The sequence below is a fragment of the Neolamprologus brichardi genome, chromosome 5 (genome assembly GCF_056152115.1).
Source record: "Neolamprologus brichardi isolate AB-2024 chromosome 5, ASM5615211v1, whole genome shotgun sequence".
NCBI classification, from domain to species: Eukaryota; Metazoa; Chordata; class Actinopteri; order Cichliformes; family Cichlidae; genus Neolamprologus; species Neolamprologus brichardi.
In genome coordinates, this window is record NC_142108.1 from 4,675,096 (window position 1) to 4,692,544 (window position 17,449).

The 17,449-nt window shown below is 40.9% G+C and overlaps 1 protein-coding gene across 1 annotated transcript in view; it reads left to right on the plus strand.

The window, feature by feature from the left end:
• The window catches only part of cntn3b (contactin 3b), a 52,850-nt gene that overhangs the window by 15,615 nt on the left and 19,786 nt on the right, over positions 1-17,449 (plus strand). Inside the window, exons 4-11 of the mRNA XM_006784752.3 lie at positions 5,649-5,824; positions 9,960-10,058; positions 12,365-12,568; positions 13,658-13,760; positions 14,092-14,276; positions 14,712-14,848; positions 15,357-15,486; positions 16,113-16,263. Coding sequence (XP_006784815.2) covers positions 5,649-5,824; positions 9,960-10,058; positions 12,365-12,568; positions 13,658-13,760; positions 14,092-14,276; positions 14,712-14,848; positions 15,357-15,486; positions 16,113-16,263 — 1,185 coding nt within the window. The remainder of the gene's footprint in view (positions 1-5,648; positions 5,825-9,959; positions 10,059-12,364; positions 12,569-13,657; positions 13,761-14,091; positions 14,277-14,711; positions 14,849-15,356; positions 15,487-16,112; positions 16,264-17,449) is intronic.

A 17,449-nucleotide genomic window follows, 5' to 3' on the forward strand; every position in this document is an offset into this window, starting at 1 on the left:
AGAGCACACTCCGGGGCTCAGGGCGCTGCTTTATGAATACACCTGTCACTGTGTTTACTATGAATCTGCCGTAACACAGAATCAAGGGCACAGTAGTGATTGGAAAAGGGGAATAAAAAAAGTGCTTCGGTTGGCGTCTGCTATCATGTAATGCGACTTCGGGCAGATGCACGACTCTACCTTTGTTTACCAGTTGGAACGGGGTAACAGGGACACGCGTAGAACTGGGAGGGTGTGATTAGAATTCAGTCGCAGCATAGCGCCAGATAACGGCGCCGAATCGAGAAACTGTAACAAATAGAATCGATTTTTATCTTTTAGAGAGTTACATGCTCTTTTATAGGCTGAGAAAATTCTCTGAGCCTCGGGCTTGCAAAATCATTTCAAAAACAAATGGATGAGCTGAGGGAGAGTGCAGCGATGTGGTCTTAGGCGCAGGTTAATTCTGCATATGTGGACTTTGATCGCGCTGCACGAGTATTCATTCATTAATTTGAGTATCGCTTTCAGGCCATAAATTGAAACTGTAAAGCGCAGATAATGTCGATATGTACAATATGCATGTGAATGCGGGTGCTATGTTATCTGTATCTACTAATATATCGCTAAGCTCACAGGATTTTGCACAGCAAAGCGACACTGATACAGGGCGATTTTAAGTCTGTCTGTGGTGTTACGTTCTTACGTTTGGCTCGACAGCAAAATGAACACCATTTTATTAAAAGGCAGCAGCAATAGCCTGCTAAATATAATAGCAGAGAGTACCCTGGTCAGCAGTTGAATTTCCATTATCAGCTCCTAAGCCCTGCAATTGTGTATGTGGGAACTGCATGTGGTCTCTGTGGTCACTGCTGTCTCTGTGGGTGTCTGGCCTCAAGGAAAGCCAGGTGAGCCAGTGGTGCAGTACCGTCCCCGGTCTATTTGACGAGGAGACCTCATGCAAAATTGATGTGAACCTCAAGGTCAAGAGGAGTTCATTCAGAGCATGCTCAGCTCAGTCTGTGCCTGCAGCACACCGCAGCAAATAGGACTGTTCTCTCTGTGACTTACTGTAAGCTCCTCTCTGCCTGATGTGGTGTTGGATTCAGTGTGTTTCACTCAGCGCACTAACATTAAGAACTCTGGCTTGCCAAACTCTTTTACTGATGCAATAAAAGAGTTTAAGTGTTTTATTGAGTTGCCAGGTTGGGAAGGAAAAAAACCCTCTTTCAGCATGACTCTCTGTAATTCATCTTCTCCTCTAAATCCATTTATAACAACCTATTATCACTGACAGATACAGATTACTGTAAGAACCCATAACAAATCACTGACTAGAATTTGAAACTGAAGACTTGAACATATTTTTGTCTTTTTCAGTGACTTACTCTGAGAGAACTTTTGCTCCCAGTTTATTTGACAGCATGAACCCATAGTTCACTTATATTATATTATCTCTTATTGATACTTAATAACATCCATATGAATGATGTATCTTTTTCTTTAAAACTGTTTATTAATGTGATAAAATTTTTGTGATAAAATGCAACACCTTTGCAAAATTTTGAGCTTTTACAAACACCTTATATTTATGACAGCTAATATGTGTAAAAGCTTTTATTAATAATCTAAAATTGTCAATCTGATTGATTATTGGAAACTGCAGACACGTTTATTATACATGTGATGACGGTTCATTCACACATATGGAAAGTAAGAAACTCATAATTTAACTGTCATTATTGAGTTAATAACATTAAAAACTCTTATTAGTCCTAGTTTATGTGTATTTTTATGTGTTAAAGACTAACTGCCTTTAATTTTAAAAAGCTGAAACATTTTTTATGCTTTTATAAGTTAGAAACTATAGATTTGTTAATGTACAAATTAGAACATTTATTTATGTAAGTGATGCAATTTTGATCTTTCCTGACAACTTGATGTCATCATTTGGAAGAGTTCAATAAGGTAAAGTACAAAATCATCTGTAAAAGCCATTGTCAATAACAAAATGCAGTGTAACACAGTCTACATTTAAATAGTCGGTAGTTAAAATTATCGAATATACAAAGCATCAGTAAAGTTATTAATCACTAATTAGGGATGCACCGATACCGATACTGGTATCGGGTATCGGGGCCGATACTGTAAAATGTGTGTGTACTCATACTCGTAAAAGTTAACCGATACCATGAACCGATACCAACTTATTTCATTAATCAGAGGGTGGCTTGTAATTTCTGTTGTAGTTTTTTAGATTGGCCACTAGGGGGACATCCTGCGCTAAACAGGCACAGGGTTAGACGAGTCAGACTGGCGGCTCCAGATAAAAAAGAGAAACTGGAGGCTGCTGTAGCTAGGCTAAACAAAATGTCAGCGGTGTGGACCGGAACAGCCAACTTTAACTCAGGTTTTGGAAAAGCGATAAAAGCGAAGAAAAATGTCAAGAGAAAATCCACGGGCAGTTTAAATAACAGAGGCTCTGACTCATTTTATCGCTCTGGATGACCAGCCAATGCCGGTCGTGGAAAACATAGGATTGCACCGTCTTCTCAGCATACTCGAGCTGCCATATGAAATATAATAAATAAACAGAAGCTCGGGACAGTGCCAATAGTTCAGTGATATTTTGTTAAATTACAATGTGGAGACTCTGCAATAATTTAAGAGAAGTGCTTATTTTTCACTTGAATTTTTTTTGTGGTAATTTTTATTAAGATTTTATTTTTTTATCGGCAGAGAATAAAATAAAACCTGTCTTCCAATTCATTGCATTTGTGTGTGTGTGTGTGTGTGTGTGTGTGTGTGTGTGTGTGGTAGAAGCATCGGTTTTTGTACTCTGTATCGGCAAGTACTCAGATCCAAGTATCGGTATCGTATCGGTTTGAAAAAATTGGTATCGTTGCATCCCTATCACTAATACAATTCAGACTTTCTAAAAATGATTGTATATTATACAGACACATTTTTGATGGGCATGATCTGAATTGTCTATAAAATAGAGTGATCACTGATTTTGAATGGTGACTGAGTGAATGTATGTAAATAAGTAACTGATGAGGGAAATGCACGCATTTATTATCAGGTGCTACATGCAGGAATTCTAAAAAAAGCAGGTGAGACTGAGACGTCTGTCACATTTTCTCAAATGAAATAAAATTCAAATAAACTGTAAAATAAATTTAACAGGTGAAAGTGGAAAATCAAACTATGTGCACATCCGAGTCCCACAAAGCTGTGACAGAGCACTCTATTAAGAGATAGGTACATTTCTACTTTCTTGTCCCTTTGATGTAAAGCAGTGCAGACTGGTTGGGTCTATAGAGATGTTTTGTACAGCGTGTTATGTGGATGTTCTTTCATATGTTTTCAGAGTTTACACTGTCACCATGGGAAAAGTTGCAAGAGCGGACTCATTATTTAGCTCAAAATTGGACAGTAATGGCAAACACTGGCATACTGCAATGACTAAAGGACAGCGCATGTTACACAAGACTGTGCTTACAAGAAGTCAGCATCCCTTTTGCCCTTGTTGATATTTCCTTATCTATGAATCCCATACAAAAAAAAAAGGTTCCCCAGGTCTGCTAATATCAAAGCTTGTCTCAGATGTTTGTGCAGCACAAGTGGGTGGGTGGCCTACTGATTGTGTTGGTGGAGCAGAGGAACCATCGCACCCAGCCAACTGTCTGCTCCATGGGTGTGTGATCTGTCCAAGCTACCCACCTTCCTTTCCCATTAAGTTCAATCATGCTGGGTTGCTGCAAGTCTGACTAGCTTCTCATCCTTTGCCATTTAACCTCCTCTCCTCTCGCACATACAATAATCCTCCCTTTGGCACAAACGGAGGAAGAATTGGACAGTGGAGAATTCAAATGGAGGCATAAAGGGACATCATGAGCAAATAGTGAAATGGGAGTGTTTTATTTTGAACGCCTGTGCTGTCAGATATATTCTTGGAAACCTGAGCTTTTTCAAGTTCAGGACATTTAAAAGTAATATTGTTGGAACAGTGACAAAATCAGTCAGATTAAGTGACGGGCACAGACTGTTAGATGATAATACAGGCTACGAGATGAAAGACAGCTTCGTCTTTTGTAATCTGTCAGGGAGGAAACTGGGGAGAACCACGAATGGCTTTAAGACTACATGAGGCATCATTTTAACTGCCTGCTAGTTTGCCTAGGAAGGAAAAGATGTATATTGATTTTTTTCCCCGTGTCACTGGAATTGTCATTTTACAGTCCTGTTGCAAAGGCAGCATTACACATGGCATTAAAATATTTCTTTACTTCTAAAATTGTTTGAGGAACTCTGATTTTTTATCAGTGTTAACGCCCTGTGATGCTCTGTACCGTATAGGAGTTTTGCATCTCCTTGAAATCCAGTGAAATACATATGAAGTGTTTTTATTATTCAGCGTGAACATTATTCAGTGTTTCCTCTCTGATGGTAGCTGTGATTAATAGCTGTCACTTCCTGAATTCTGTTTGCATGACAGAGTGTCTCATGACCTTTCTTTGAAGGAAATGGTCTGTAGACAATGCAATATGAAAGTGTCAGAAAGCAATAAGTCAGAAACACAAAAGCACAAACAGAAAACTAATTAGAAAGCACTCAAAGAATGCATAAATCTGCCAGAGCCGCACAGACCTTTACATTTGTAATTCTCCAACCACAAAATGTTTACACATTTTATTTCCCATTTATATTTCAATTTGCATCAGATTGCACACATTGTAGTCATACAGTCATAGTATTTCTTTTTCATTTACATCTACGCTACAAAAACGTCAATGTCTACAGCCACGATGGCTGCTTTATGAAGTTGACTGTTATACTTTGAACAGAAGTAAATGTAGCAGTATGGATACATAGATATCTTCACGGTGGGAAAGGTATGACTTACCTGTAATCAGGATCATTTAATACCATAAAAAGTAGCTGTAAATCCAGATGACATGTGAGAAAAGTATTTAATTATATTATTTTACAGTTACTTTGCCATTGATTACTTGATAATGTTTCATTGCATCTTTAAATTATGGAAACTAAATCTTAAACAAGGAACGCAGTCTAAGTGCAGGTATTTATGTCAGTGCTTTGTCAGGGTAATCTGATTTGACCAAATATCATATGACCAGTACTTTATACTGCATGCCAAGGTGAGATAGTCAGTATGTTTGTTTTTGTTTTGTTCACCTTTTTTACGTCCAGATAAGATTTAAAGCAAACATCAGAAAAGCAAACCTTTTTTCTTTCCAGACATCCGGCTCGCAGACTTTTAAAGCGTACCAATCCTCCTCTGTGGAGGTAATTAAAAATGAGATGAAATAAAATCCACTTCTTCATGCAACTCGGAGAAAATCAATATTCACCACAGATGATTTGCTGGGTTTTGGAAATTTGCCTAAATTAACAGCAAAACAGAATCCTTAAATGAAGTCAAACTGAAGACTACTGAAGTCTAAAGTGACAAGAAATGCTTTCTTTGTTCCTAACTCGCTGCAAAAGCTGTTCGCATCTCTGCATTAATAATACAGGGCCCTGGTCTTATTGCTCACCTTTTATCCTCGCAGCATGATGTGGGCGGACTGATCAAATCGATAAACGCTGCGAGTGTTCATCTCCAGGGGGCACAGCTACTGATTGTGTTTGCGTTTTTCCAGATGGTCACTAAACGGAACACTCATTGATCTTGGGAATGACTACCGGCGTCACATGTCTGGGGGCAGCCTGATCATTAGCAACCTGGACAAGGACCAAGACACCGGGGTGTACCAGTGCACAGCTTTCAACACGTGGGGGTCCATACTCAGCCGCAGAGCCAGCCTTCAATTTGCATGTAAGTAATCCTACAATTGCTAACACGTTCCTGGCATGGTTCTGACACACTTATGACATTCTAGCATCTCTTTGTATCTGCTGTCTGACAGCCTGACATGAGGGTAATATGCTTGCAGCCCAGGCCTTCCTTCTTTTTTTTCATTTACTATTGCGATTTCTCATTTAGATTGCCTGGGAATAGATTTTCAAGAGGGGAAATGGTAATCGAATGAAATGTCAGATACAACAAACACAGTGGGTGAGGAAGCTTCTGACTGCTTCTGAACTCCATTGATTCTCATTAGCGGTTCCAGCTCTGACAGCATCTATGCTCCATCCAAACTGCCTCATATTTCACCAAGTGCGAGTCTCTGTGATACAGACTTTAAAGCGGACAAACACAACTAACACTTAAAAGGTCTATGCAATCACCAGCTACTTCTTTATGTGTAATATGCGCAGAAGACTGTAAGTGGATCAGACAGTGGCAGGACTGCTGCTATAGCAGCCTGCGAAGACAAAAGGGGGGATGAGAATTGACGCTGTTGGTTGTGGTCCCACCTTCCAGACAGGCAGTGTAGAGGCACCTCTCCTCTCTTGATCAGGCCTCCTGACTATTGATCATGTCCCAAGGATAGAGAGCCTTTCACTTCCTCTCAGGAGATGGACTGCCATTATCCCTACAGCTCAGTAATGAATCTCACTCGTGGGGACTGGGTGAAGAGGAGAACTGCTTGACATTTATTGTCTTGCCTAATGCACAGTGAGGGAGGTCTAGAAGATCAGCAAGGCTGATATTCAGTTTTTCCATGTAATGAGGCCACTGCCCTAAGATAGAAATGTCATGCTTTCTTTTGCTTTGCTTAGGCTTCACAATTCAGCTGCAACCACTGAAAGCATATCCTCCCACAGCTCATTTTTACAACGTGAAAAAAAATGTTCCAAATTAATTTAAAATACTGTGATTTAAAAAGTCTGCTTTCATACAACCAAGGTCAAACTCATTTATGAGATCTGGGAATTCAGAAAAAAAAAAGGCCACTTAGATGATCACACAGGTGTCAAACCCAGTGGTTTGAATTACCATTGTCTCTTTATATCTGTATTTCATGAATTACGTATTAGCAGAAGGGATCTGCAGCAGTTATTTTCCTGTTTCAGTCTTTGGAAGAGCTGTGGCTTAAAAAATAATACAAGCTCCCTACGTTTGATGATAGGATAGATTTTATTTTTCTGCAGAGTTGATTTTACACATTACATACATTCACAGGGGCTAAGAAAGAGTCACGCTGTGAAAATTGGCATACAAGACTCACTGACCATTGCTTAATTCTCTCCTGACAGTCAGAATGTGACACAGCTGTTCCTATAATTTCAGTCAGAATAAACTGCTGGCTTCTTTACAACTTGTCACATTGTCATGTTTCTTTCCTTGTCAGACGTTTTTTAAAGCAATGTTGGTGCAGACAGAGATAGAAATTGTGTCACTGGGTACAACTTTACCAGAAGCTTTGGAAAAATAATATGTCATACGCTTAGAGACCAGTGCTGTAGTGCCTGAGTAGCAGGTAAAGGAGCTTACTCAAGAGCTCAGTAGGACACAATATATAACAGGGAATGTCTCTATGGCGCCGCCATTGCCCAGACCAATCATCGTCGAGCTGTAATGGTCACTCTCTGTAATCTCTAGGCAAGCCATTCTCGTATGGCAAAGACTGATTCTGCTTACAAAGGAATCACTGAAGCTACAGTGAGTTTGGCCTCTAGCTTTCAGAGTTACAGTGTGTGGTCAGTTCACTCCAGTGAAGCCCATTATTCTTTTTCCCAGCAAAGAGAGAAGCACATCCCCTCCAGCACCGAGTCCAGCTTCATCTTCACCCGTCTCTGTGCAGTTTTGTAAGAAGAGGCGCCATCTGTTTCTCTTTCACTAAGTAATTATTAGTAAACCTCTGATTCACCTTCCCCTGTTTCTAAAGGTCCTGCCATTATAATTATAAACAGCTGTTGCCAGGCTTGTTGTGCAGTTGCATCCACAAATGTCTTTTTGTTTAGTGGTTACAGTTGCACTTTCCAATATGTGCATATTTTCAGGTGTCTAATGAAGTTGTAGTTGATGCTCATTTGTAATACTTTGCTACTGGTGAGAGGCACGTACCCCGCCTCTCACCAGTAGCTAAGGAAGAATGAATTTCTGATTAATGCTTTTCACTTTTTTCACACGTCTTCAGATGCTACTTTGTGGGTCTAACTTGAAATTTCATCTTCAGCAAGTGATAAGCAAGTCAATAAGACTGGGGACAGGTAATTGGCTCAGACATTGCATAACTGCACTTATTTGGCTTCAGAGACTCCTGAGTTGGTTTTGAGTCTCTAAATATTTTGCTGCATTTATGTGAATCTGAGCCGTAAGAGCAGAACTGTTCACTTCAGAATGAATCCAGCTGCTTCTGTCTTCTGTCAGTGAGAACAGTGTCTTTGCATCACACTGCCCTCGCTGTGTTTTACACAGGATGTTGTGTGCTCGGGATAGTCTGCACAGTTTTTACCTACCTTATTTTGATAAAGGCTGATCTTAGTTTCAGCTGATTTGGTAAGATCCAATCAGGCCTTTCAATTTTTGAGAGCGATCAGTATTTTTACTCATCACTTTTGTGTTTTCTCTCACAAAGTCTTGGTTTTATGATTGAATTGGAAGAGAAACACCAACCTCCTGAGCTGAATAGTGAAGGGGTTTTTCGCCATGGAAAGGATCCTGCGGTTGTTTTCAGCGGACATCCACGCCTTTTTATGTTGATGAACTCATTCTTTTCTCTCGGAATGTCCCAAACTGTTGATTTGGCCTCCCCCTAATGTTCCCACTATCTCTCTGATGTATTCACTTTGTTTTTAAAGCCTGAGGATGGTCCTTTTTTTTCCAATTGCATGCTCCTTTGACCACATGCGGTTTCACAGAAAAAGCTTCCAAATGTAATTGCCACATTTGGAATCAGCTCTAGTCCTTTAACCTGCTTAATTTGTGAAGAAATAATCCAGAAATTGGCCACAACTGTGGGAAAAAAATCCATGTGTTTGTTGAATTAAACATTCTAGGTCCGTATTCAATATGTTTTAGTGCACATCTACCAAAAATTTGATCAGTACGTAGCACTGTACGTTTCTTGCTCCAACACGGTTCCTGGGAATCCTAAATGTCATTTGAAGATCGACTTTCTTATTGACATTTCTTCTAAAGACAACCTAGTGAGATCAGGATGCTTCTGTCTGTATTTCAAGTCAGCCATCTCCTCCTGTGGCCTTCTAAGTGTCCTGCCGTGACTTGGCTCTGTTTGATTTCACTGCGGTCATCAGAGAGCCGCTCATTAATCTTACCAACACTCTGTCCCACTTCTCTCCATAATCTTCCTTCTCCTAATTTCCCTTATCGGTCACACTGACTTTCTTTTGTTTGTGTTTGGAAGGCTTACTCCAGGCTGTTAGCCAGAGGGTGCAGACAGAGTACAGAGCGGACTGCAGCAGCTTCCCTCCATCAGTCATGAAGCCAGGGGTGGTTTATCATCCCAGGTTTAGTTTTTGTCTGCCAGCAACTGCTCATTCATTTGCAGGGGGATAGATTGTGCTGAGAGTATTGATGGGGAAGCTAATGCTTTTAAGTGCAAGATTACACCACATTTAATAATGATGTTACTTATTGCTGCTGGCACTGCAAACTGTCATTTGTCATGCGCGCTCACCAGTGTTTGTTCAGCCTGTGCACAGTATTTTCTTCTTTCCCCTGCTCGTTTTATCTTATTTCAGCCTAATCTCTTCCTAAAGTGCAGCGTTGCAGGGTAAACGTCACACAGTCAGGTCCGTCTATTTCATCAGCCCACCAGATGCCTTTGAAAGTATTGGAGGCTGTCATGAGGTGTCCCAGGGCAATCAATGATGCCCTATAAAGTCCCAATCTTCAAAATGTAGCATCAAAAACATGGCTCAGTGATTCTGTGAAGGGAGTTTGGGGAGAATTATGTCCCCCGTTTTCAAAACTATCTCTTTAAAAGTAACCCTCGTGGATATAGAAAATCTTTGAATCACACTTTTTGGTCAATCTGACTGTCAGTCGTATTCTTTTTAACCGCCACCCATTTCTGTTTCAATGTTTTCTGTCTCATCAGACCTGGATAACTTCAAAACTCAATCAGTGAGGAGTGCTGTCAATGTGCGTGAAGGCCAAGGAGTGGTTCTTTTATGTGGACCACCGCCACATTCTGGAGGTAAGTTTGCTATATGTTGTTGTTATTTAAACACAGCTCATAAGAATTACCCCCACTCAGTGCAAACTGCAAACTTTGATGAATAATTGCTGCCTTTTCCTAAACGTAATACAGTTTTACACCCATTAATGTGTGCACATGCTCTTAATTATCATCTTAATGTTGTTTATTGAGAACACCTATAAGCCAGTCGCACTTGGGTGCTTTTCTTTCCACTTCATTCAGATTTTTTTTTTTTTTAATTAAAGCTTTAAAGATATTTATTCACTTTCATTGAGAGTTAAATTAGGAAATAAACATACTTTTTCTTGCTTGTGTGAGGCTAAAGCCAGCAAGTAGCTAGCCTAGCTTCAAACAAAGCTGGAAACAGGAAAGAAATTAGCTTGGTGAAGGCTAAAAATGACAATATTTGGGCCACGGCACCTCTGAAGCAGCTCATTACCACAGTATAATGATTTGCTTAGTCTGTATAAAATGTTGTGGTTATAAAGGAGGTAGAGTGCCAGAATGATAACCTCCATAAAACCACAATTTCTCTCTTTTTTTTTTGCACTTGAGCTTTACAGAAATAAATATGCTAATTAGCGAGCTTCAGAGGAGCTAAGAGGTGTTTGTTTTGTTTTGTTTTCGCACAGAGCCAGGCTTCTGTCTTCACACTATTTACAGCATTTAGGCTAAAATAACGAACATAGCACTGTTGGCTGTTAGCCTTATATTCAAGCACCTTCACACATTCAAGAAAAAAGATGCTTTAATTGTTCAAGTGAGATGCTAAAATTGCATTTGATAAAGCAGAGGCTACAAATAGACGAGATAAAGACACGGGCTGCTCAGCCCGACCGCTCTGAGTGTCTACGGAAAACTAAAAAAAAAAATACACAATGGCTGCTGCCTAGCTTGTCACCCTCTTGATACAATAGCTTGCACAGTGGAACAACCAATTTCCTTCACAAGCGAGCAGTTTGTAGCACAGCGCATTGTACAGCTGGTCTTTGGGATAATGGGTCAAAGTACTCTGTGAAATACAGTTTGACAGCTTTTCTCTTTGACATAGGTTTATATGCAGTTGGCTGTTGTAACCGTATCACAGCTGTGTTTTCCTGCATTTTCCGAAGTGAATGAAAGTAAAGCTGTGCACGGCTGTTGTCCCTGTTTTTCTTCCTTACCTCTTTCCCCTTTTGCTCTCTTCCTGGCTCCCTCTCTCGCTGCTGTCCCCTCTCTCCACCCTCTTTTCCTTTTTAAAATTTGAAAGCGATGATGTGCCACGTAACCTTGAACTTTATCTGACGCCTACAGTAAGAGGCATTCCCTTTAGTTTTCATTGCACTTCATTGGCTTTGAATTCTGCACAAGCTTTTTCCTCCCCCTCCGTATGCATTATCCCAACACCCATTTATGAAAAATTAAATACAGTACCATTGCAAGCAGATGTTATTGTACTCCACCTTAGACATTTGTTTACTCCAAGGGCTTTTTTGGCACTTTTATCTTCCATGTACTGTAAAACCACTTGTGTTGTATTTTCTTTGTCACTTCGCTTAACAAAGAATTGCTTGGCAAAATGATGTTACTGCCCGTTATAGACACATAGTTCAGCTCCAGGTTATGCTGACTCTGAACTATGCTGCCGCTTTTGCCTAATGAGAGGCAGCTTTGTATCTGCATCGCTGCACCCAGCTCGGACGCTCAATCCCATCTATGGGCTCCCCCCTCGGGGCGATTGACAGTCATTGTGTACACCTTTTGACTCTGAGCCCACTACCTTTGAAGTGGCTGATTACACAGAGCATCTCCTAACTCTTGAAAGTCTTTGCAGTGTTTTCTTTGAGAAAATGCCACAGTACTTCATCACGGAAAGTCTCTCCTTTCTTATGGTAGACCTGCCATTTGCAAAGGGGCATGACAACATATATTTGTGCCAATCCATCCATCCCTCAATCCAACCATCGACTTGCCTGTGCCACCCCTGAACTAAGGCGCTCAGGGACCCAGGGAATGGAGGCCATGTGTCAGGGGAGGGTCACTGACGCAGTGTAATCCATTTTGTTTCGCTCCCTTTCCTTAGCTCTCCCTTTTTTTTTCTGCACTGATAGCTGCTACAGTCACCCAGTCTTGGTATCTCCACCCAAGGAAACTGAGATAAGGAAGGGAAAATGACATGATACGCTCACATTTTAAGGCCGTAGCCGAGTTCTTTTGATACAGCTGTTCCAGCGGGGGCCAATGCGACTAACACGTGTGAAATCAGCCGAGGTGTGAAAGTGGACCGCTGCTGCATAGTTCAACTGTCTTCCTTTCTCTTCTAGAGCTGACATTTGCGTGGATCTTCAATGAATACCCTCACTTTGTCCAACAAGACAGTCGGAGATTCATCTCTCAAGAGACAGGAAGCCTGTACATCGCCAAAGTGGAGCGCTCAGATGTGGGCAACTACACCTGTGTGGTTAACAACACTGTCACAAGGGAGAAGATCCTCAGCTCTCCCACACCACTGGTCCTCAGAAGCGATGGTAAACACTAAAATCAGGCTTTCATCTTTATGCTCACATGCCATGCAGCTTTAATCTGTTGTCAGACTTCTCTGCCTGAAGGCTGCATTCCCGGATTCATTATGATTTCAGCTCGTTAAGATCTAGGTCATAATTTAAGTTCCAAATTTTAATTTCATTATAAAAGCAGATACTTGATCGTACTCCAGCAAGGTGGTAGGACCTGCTTCGCACTCAACAGATAATAGCTGGGTTGTGGAAAACCCATTTGGCTGGTGTTTATCCTCTTCCAGCTGAAGAATTTGGAACATTTATAAATTATTAATGCTATTAATATTTGTTTACAAGCTTTGATTACATAAAACGAGAAAGCTGTGACTGTCAAACAATTACAAGTGCATTATTACAAACAAGAAAAATCGAAAGGACAGCAAAAGGGATTATTACCAGCCTAAAACTGAGCCGTAAGACAGCAACAGATGAGGTGTTAACCATTAGTAAAGACACGAATTCCAAAGCTTGTCTTTTTACAATGTGGCACAGAGTTACATAAAAGCCACGGATTTCATTTGGTATTCCAGCTGCAGCACAAAGCTTTTATGAGCTGGCGTCTTAGGTTGTGTTATTATCAAAATGCCACAAATATACTCTTAAGTACAGAGGAAGATGCAGTTGCATATTTTGCATGTTTTCCTGAGAGTGCGTCAGCTTTATCACAGTCTTTTCTGACTTTTAATCTGAAAACATGAAGAGGACCCCAAATCAGCTCTTAGAGACTGCCAGGTTGTGATTGCTAATAATAAAGGGCAGGCTACTCTCTCTGCAAGGAAGTCACTGACCTGTCCCGGTGATGTGAATGTAAATAAACTCCTGAATAAAGCCACATAGCCAAATGTTATCAATCTCTGCTAAATAAGTCATTTTATAGCCCCCCCCCCCCCCCCTCTTTTACAATGCCTTCACTGGTCACTTTGTATTCATATGCATAACTTTTGCATTAGCTGCCCCGCTGTGTTATTGCTTTCTCTCTCTGCCTGATTCACGGTGAGTGTGAGTCTGCTGTTAATCACTGATGTAAAAAGCTTGTCATCTATTGTCTCCCTTTTGTAGGAGTAATGGGTGAATATGAACCCAAAATAGAAGTCCATTTTCCCGATTCAGTTCCAGCTGCGAAAGAATCAGCGGTGAAACTGGAATGCTTCGCTTTGGGAAAGTAAGTCACTGTATGCCTGTGACACAAACGGTATACGCATTCATGCATGAATTACAGCTACTCAAGACGATTTAAGAACGCACAAGCGTTAGCATTACTCATCCTCAGATTCATCAGTCCGTAGGAACGCATGAAAAAGACAAGGGAGCAGAAGTAAGAGTTCTTTTAAGAGCATCCGACAGCTTGGCAATCACGGATTGATTTGCAGGGAACGAGAATTCACAAAGCTTTTGCTTTTTCTAACAACTACTTTTCCTTCTGTCCTTAATCACACTTTGATCAGAGCGAGTGACAGTTACAATCCTGGGAACTTCTTGTTTCTCTTTTACAGCCCCGTCCCAGAAATAAGCTGGAGGAGAACGAGCGGCGTCCCTTTCCCCAGCAAAGTCAAAATGAAGAATTCAAACGCCGTCCTGGAAATCCCTAATTTCCAGCAGGAGGATGCGGGGACGTACGAGTGCATGGCGGAGAATCGCAGAGGCAAAAATGCTGCACGGGGCCGTATTTCATTCCACGGTAAGTGAGCCGTTTCAAATCGAATGACAGTGAGGTGGAGGGACAAATGGAACATATATATCCACAGTTGTCCAGAAAACATGCAGATGGCCAGCAGCTTGAATCCCATTTGCTCGACATAAAACCTTTTTCCTACAGACGTTTGAGGCTTAATGTTGTTGAAATTTCAGAACAAGCTAAGGGTAGAAATGATAAATGGCTATTATTCCAGGGGCTTTAAATTCATTTCCAGTTAATATTCAGATCTGTTTACCATCCCGTGTTTCTCATTATGCTGGTAATCCACTTGTAAAGTTTAAAATTTGATTTAAATTTAAGCTTTAATGCCAGGCTGCTTTTATAGTTGTATGATTCCTGATGCAATTCTTTACTAATCCAGTGCTTCTATAATTAAAACGCATGTTTGAATAAGGTAACCTTTTCATTTATTCCAAGCTAAACCTCACTGGCTCCAGACGATGGCGGACACAGCTCTTTCCATAGAGGGAAACCTCTTCTGGGAATGTAAGGCCAATGGAAAGCCTAAACCATCCTACAGCTGGCTGAAGAATGGGGAGCAAGTGATGGCTGATGTATGGAGATATGTTACATTTCTTTCCTTTCTGGCTAAAATTTCTTAGTTTCTAAATAGTTTCCAAGTAACAACAAAAAATTGAGCTGGTCTGTACCAGAAATTGTCAATGCAATAATGTTAATATGCTGTGTGTATATAAGTAATGTATGCTAATGGATACGTTAGCTAATGCATGCTAATGCAGACGTTAGCTATTCTAAAGCCAGACTATGCTTTAGAAAGCATCGATCCCCTCCCCACGCAGCACAGAGACAACTTTATCTGTTAAAAATGACGTGATCTGTCATCATCATCATGATCATCCTGAAAGGTCATGAAATATAAATTATGTTAACACTTTTTCTGTTCGGTGTGTTTAAGAAGCAGATAAATAGTTTTCACCACTGCACTTCCTCATCTATGTCAAGCTTACCATATGCAGAGTTGCAGTAATTGCTGTTGTGCCTTTGGATATAATAGGCTGGCCTTGCGATGGATATGCAGGACTCTTTCTCTTTCCTCCACAGGGCCGTGTACAAATTGAAAACGGGGCCCTTTCTATATCTTCGTTAAACCGTTCCGATTCTGGGATGTATCAGTGTGTGGCTGAAAACAAACATGGAATTATTTATTCAAGTGCCCAGCTAATGGTGTTAGGTAAGATTGCCTCCCTCCTCCTGCTTTTATCCTGCTTATCTGTCTATGCGTTTGATCATCTCCTAAGATAAAAACCAGCAGCCTGCTATAACGTTCCTCTGCAATCAGTCTGTGCACGCATTTGATGTCACCATGGGCTTTGCCAGCAAAAATGTGAATCTGATAGAGTGTCTCGTTTTACTTTCAGTCATTTCACGTATTGATTTGGATACTACAAATGCATTGTTTTGTGGCATTGTGCATGCCTTCTCATGTAGACGGGGTATTGATTTATTTGCAAAGCTTTGATGACTTCCATCTGACTGGCTCAATAAGAAATTCAACTCTCTTGATACATGTGATGACACTTGAGTGTCCTAACGATGGCTAACAAAAAACTGATGAGTGCAGACGATAGTTTATGACATGCTTGAGGTGAATGGTGTATTCAAGGATGTGCAGCTGAAGGGTGGGATGACTATGGCGAGCTTTGAGACCAGCAGGCTTTTGTGCTGAGATTTCAGGCTGCTTTCTCTGAAAGCTGAAAGAAGGTTTATCTCAGTACAGCACGGTTGATCTGCAAAGGTTCAGGTTGCCCATATATATATTTTTTAATCTCACACCTTTCTCTGTTCCCCTACATGCAGCTTCACCTCCTACTTTCTCCAAAAGTCCGCTAAAGGCCTTGCTAAAAGCTCGCTCAGGCAGCGAAGTCACTCTTGAATGCAAGCCTGAGGCCTCACCCCCAGCAATTAGCTTGTGGAAGAAAGGGAATGAAATCCTGCAGAGAACTGAAAGGTAGGATAAAAAAGTGTATATTACTGGCAGCTTTCATTCGCATTCACTGCGAGCTGACTTGTTTCAATAGTGCGTTTGGCATTTGCGGAGATGCATAGAAGGAAAGGCTAATGAGAAGATACGAGAGGGCGCCCACCAGGAAAATTGCAGATAGCTAATATACTGCGTGCCCCCTTGTGTGCAAATAGCTCGGTGTGAAGACTGAAGATGCTAGGTGGTCATATCACTGCCTGTGTTAAATATTTAAGGAGATAAAAGACTAGTAAATGGAGTTCCCGCTCATCTCGTAAACTGAGGAAGGAACTTAAAAGTAAGAATGAAGCTACTGCACCTGTAATTATCTGTTTTATCATGACAGACAAAGAGTTACAAGGGCTTGATTGATGCAATCACCAAACAGCAGAGACGAAAGCTTTGATGCAGATTGGAGAGCAGTCTCAACAGACAAGAAATAACTGAACACAGGCACAAAGACAATGAGCCAACATCAAGCGTTGCTTTCAGGGGTATAAAGTGGTGCTTCATTTAGTTTGGTGCCCTTCTCTGTTGGATTTTTTTATTGGATAAACCGGAACGTTTCACAATAAAGAAGCATTTAAAGGTAGAGAATTCCAAAAGCATGTCACGTTTCAGGCTTTTTGTCATCTCGATAGGCAAACGAATCAAAAAGCTCAGATAGTTTCTAAAACCTCCTGTAAGTTATCGTACGTACATCAAGACTTTGTACCACACGCTCACACACAACAGACAGACTGAATACAAACTCAATACAAAGTCAAACGCAGGCATCCCAGTACAGGAAAGAAATGCCGTTTGAATCGCTCCCATGCTGCCTATTGAAGAGGAGGTCTGAAAAAGAACAATACGAGCAAGGCATCTTGTCAAAACAGCACCGAGCCTCTTTAGTCGGCTCCAGATGGGAAGCTGCATCTATAGCGGCGGAAAATTGGTAGAATTCCCAAGCTGACTGACATTTAGCATATGTGAAGCCCACGTACTCTTTCAAGACTGGATGTATGCAGACACTGGAAGGGAAATGTTTACTCACATATGCAGTCACGCTGTAAATTGGAGCAGTGTTTAGAAAATGAATTTTGCACACATTTTCTCACTGAATACCACATCAGTTGAAAAATTGTTACAACCATCTGATTTCTATATAAGCTTATGTTTAGCTCATGCCTTG